Here is a 4,101-nt window from a genome sequence, read left to right as displayed (position 1 = left end):
CACATTAATATTCCTCTCTAAGTGGCTACTGTATTTTGCCATCATTGGCATTATTTTAGAGTACCTGACAGTGCTTATTTAAATTCTGGAAACAACTTGAATTTTCCCTTCTTTCTGAAGTTTTTCATTGCACTGGATTGACCCTTACTTTCCTAATGGACAGGTAAGCCAAAGTTGTGAAATATGGCTTTCCTTTCCTTTTTGCAGGCTGGCCAAGATCTTTCTCCACTCATTGAACAGGAATCCTGTCTCCTGTCAATTTCTCTTATCACACGAACTAGATCCTATGAAGTTTTCTTTTTCCCCAGATAGATAAATCAAGTGGTAATTATAGTTCCTACAAATATGCATGCAGGCAAGTAAGATTTCACAAGCATGAACCATTTAAAATTTGTTGGTTTTTGTTCCTGAAATATTTTTAAATATCTAAATAGCAGAGGTATAATACCACAGACAAATTAAAATTTTGTGTGTCATCCCAGAACGCAAATTTTTCTGTCTGCACCCACCTTCTTAACATTGAACTCAACTACCATTCTAGCTTGTAGCATACTCTTCAACTTTCCTCATATCTAATATATTACCTACAAGTTAAATAAATGTAACTGAGGTCCCTAACTATAGATGGGGAAAACTTATAACTTGTTCTCTATGAATGGACTCATCTCAGATTATGGTAAGAAAGTTAGGATGACATTATAGGCTTCAGGAGAGTATGATATAGATATTCCTGAAACACTTCAAAACAGTACAGATGATGAAAAAGATGATGAAAAGAGTCAACAGACCAGAAGATTGGAAAGAAATATATCAACTGGAGAGTCATATGAAGGAAGCAGATGTTCTTAGAGAATGTTTTTCTTCTTGTGAATCAGCTTCTGTATGCTTCTATTTTTTTAGGTAATATCAGAATCAGGCAAATGGGCATTTTAAAATTTTATTTGCCAACTGCACCATCCTGATCTGAGAAAATGAAGTGTATTTGAATTGTAATGAATTCTTACCAAAAAGCACCCAGAATCTGAACCCTCAGTGCACCAAAGACCTGTTGTACTACAGAAGAAACTATGCAGATTTTTCTTCTTAGCCACGCCGAAGTCAAGTATCGAGCCACCGCCACTACTGACTGAACAAGATGATGCTGAGCACCGAAGGCGGAGAAGGCTTAGTGGTGAAGGTCCGGGGCTTGCCCTGGTCCTGCTCGGCCGATGAAGTCCAACGCTTCTTCTCGGAATGCAAAATTCAAAATGGGGCATCAGGCATTCGTTTCATCTATACCCGAGAAGGCAGACCAAGTGGAGAAGCATTTGTTGAACTTGAATCAGAAGATGAAGTCAAATTGGCACTGAAAAAAGACAGAGAAACTATGGGACACAGATATGTTGAAGTATTCAAGTCAAACAACGTTGAAATGGATTGGGTGTTGAAGCATACTGGTCCAAATAGTCCTGACACTGCCAATGATGGCTTTGTGCGCCTTAGAGGACTCCCATTTGGCTGTAGCAAGGAAGAAATTGTTCAGTTTTTTTCAGGGTTGGAAATCATGCCAAATGGGATAACATTGCCGGTGGACTTCCAGGGGAGGAAGGAGTACGGGGGAGGCCTTCATGCAGTTTGCTTCACAGGAAATAGCTGAAAAGGCTCTAAAGAAACACAAGGAAAGAATAGGGCACAGGAATGTCTGATCATAGATATGGAGATGGTGGATCCACTTTCCAGAGTACAATAGGCCATTGTGTGCACATGAGAGGATTACCTTATAGAGCTACTGAAAATGATATTTACAATTTTTGCTCACCACTCAACCCTGTTCGAGTACACATTGAAATTGGACCTGATAGCAGAGTGACTGGAGAAGCAGATGTTGAATTTGCTACTCATGAAGATGCTGTGGCAGCTATGTCAAAAGACAAAGCCAATATGCAGCACAGATATGTAGAGCTCTTCCTGAGTTCTACAGCAGGAGCAAGCGGTGGTGCTTACGAACACAGATATGTAGAACTCTTCTTGAATTCTACAGCAGGAGCAAGCAGTGGTGCTTATGGTAGCCAAATGATGGGAGGCATGGGCTTGTCAAACCAGTCCAGTTACGGTGGTCCAGCTAGCCAGCAGCTGAGTGGGGGTTACGGAGGAGGCTACGATGGTCAAAGCAGCATGAGCGGATATGACCAAGTTTTACAGGAAAACTCCAGTGATTTTCAATCAAACATTGCATAGGGAGCCAAGGAGCTATGAACAGCAGCTACTACAGTAGCGGGAGCCGTGCATCTATGGGAGTGAACGGAATGGGAGGGATGTCTGGCATGTCCAGTATGAGTGGTGGATGGGGAATGTAATCCTGATCACTGACTCTTGGTCAACTTTTTTTAAAGAAAAAAAAAACAAACAAAAACGAAGTTTAACAGTTTTGCAATACAAGCTTGTGATTTATGCTTACTGTAAGTGAAATCAGGATTGTTTTAAAAACTTTCAGGTTCAGTATTTTTGAACACAAACATTCATCTAGGATGTAATAACCAAGTTGAGTAAAGACTATAACTGTTAAACAATTTCAGCTTTTCTCAAGGTAGTTATGTTGTAGGAGTGTACTTAAGCAGTAAGCGTATTTAGGTTAAAGCAGTTTCAATTATGTTAAATGTTGCTCTTATACCACATTACATGGAACACTGTTTGAGATGCATGTTGGGAGACATGCTTTTTTGTAAAACAAATATAGGAGCTGTGTCTGCGATTCAAAAGTGAAACATTTGGCATGTTTGTTCTAGTTTATTTCGTTTACTATCCTGTAAGGCACGTACGTTTAAGCTTTTTTTTTTTTAAGTTAATGGGGACAATTTTGAGACGCAATACGAATACTTTAGGATTTGGTCTTGGTGTTTGTATTAAATTCTGAGGCCTTGATTTAAATCTTTCATTGTATTGTGATTTCCTTTTAGGTGTATTGCGCTAAGTGAAACTTGTTAAATAAATCTTCCTTTCAAAAACTGGAAAAAAAAAAGAAGAAGAAACTATGCAAAACAAAAGAAAAATAAACAAATAAATCTAGCCATACTATCTGGTATTAATTTCCCCACTTTTTCACAAAATCTAGATGATACATTGAACTTTACCACTAGACTGAAAATAAAAAAAAATTCTACTAAAACCTCATCTCAACAACTCAATAGCTGTGTGACCCTGGGCAATTTAGTTGATTTTTCTCAGTATCAGTTTTGTGATTTATAGAAAGAAATGAGTGGATTTGGTGGATAATAAGAGCATTTCAAGCTCTAAATCTGTGATGCTATAAGTTTTCCTGTTTTCAATTATCTTCAACCTCTTAATTTCCTTTCTGATTAACTAAACAGAGAAGCCACTGGTGCTTCTTCTGCTCAATGGCTAGTAAATCCGTACTTGTGATCCTCTAGTCCTTGTGATTCAGTATATACTTCTTCAAATGTAGAACTTCATTTCATTTGCTACTTTTTTTGCCAATATGTTCCTTCACTGGCACAATATGTTCTCATTCTGGGCCCTGTTCTCTTTTGCTTTAACTTGTAACCTTTGGAACCCTGTTTTATTTCAAACTCATTTTCTTTTATTACAAGTCTCTTTCTCAACCTCTTTTCATCCTCTTACACTCCATAAAAGCTGACTTTCTCTAGATAACATGAAAATGCTGGCCATATTCTCTAGGGCTTGTTGATCCTTCTCTCATGAACCCTCAGAAATTGAGGCCAGGAGAAAAATTGGATACATTCTGTATGATTTGCTGCCACTTGCAGGCCCTCCCTCTGCCATCCTCACTTCTTCATTTCAATTCATCAAATCTATTTGAAATATCTTTCTGTATCCTTGTTGAGGCCATCTTTTGACCCTTCTGTCTCAAGGGTTTTGGACCTGGTTGACATTTTTCATTTGTACTTCAAACCCTGGCATCATACCTTGAAAATGGCATTATTCATGCAATTGTGCTGTCAAGCACCTTTATATATAAATTCAAATTCCTCAACTCCTGTGATCTATCTTTCATTCTAATATCTATCCATCCATCTACCTACCTATCTATCTATCAATCTATCTATCTATCTATCTATCTATCTATCTATCTATCTATCTATC

The 4,101-nt window shown here is 38.0% G+C and overlaps 1 protein-coding gene across 1 annotated transcript; it reads left to right on the top strand.

Moving 5' to 3' along the window:
* The first annotated feature begins 1,066 nt into the window (after window positions 1-1,066).
* LOC138170904 (heterogeneous nuclear ribonucleoprotein H-like) lies at window positions 1,067-3,008 on the top strand. The gene is made up of 2 exons (XM_069100367.1): window positions 1,067-1,612; window positions 1,669-3,008. The coding sequence occupies exons 1-2, from the start codon at window positions 1,136-1,138 to the stop codon at window positions 2,215-2,217; spliced, it is 1,026 nt and encodes a 341-aa protein (XP_068956468.1). The 5' UTR covers window positions 1,067-1,135; the 3' UTR covers window positions 2,218-3,008.
* The last annotated feature ends 1,093 nt before the right edge of the window (window positions 3,009-4,101 follow it).

The sequence above is a fragment of the Petaurus breviceps genome, unplaced genomic scaffold (assembly GCF_028583685.1).
Source record: "Petaurus breviceps papuanus isolate PSGF00001 unplaced genomic scaffold, PetGlider_PUasm1.0 40, whole genome shotgun sequence".
In the NCBI taxonomy this organism is placed as follows: domain Eukaryota; kingdom Metazoa; phylum Chordata; class Mammalia; order Diprotodontia; family Petauridae; genus Petaurus; species Petaurus breviceps.
This window is presented reverse-complemented; position numbering and strand designations above follow the sequence as displayed.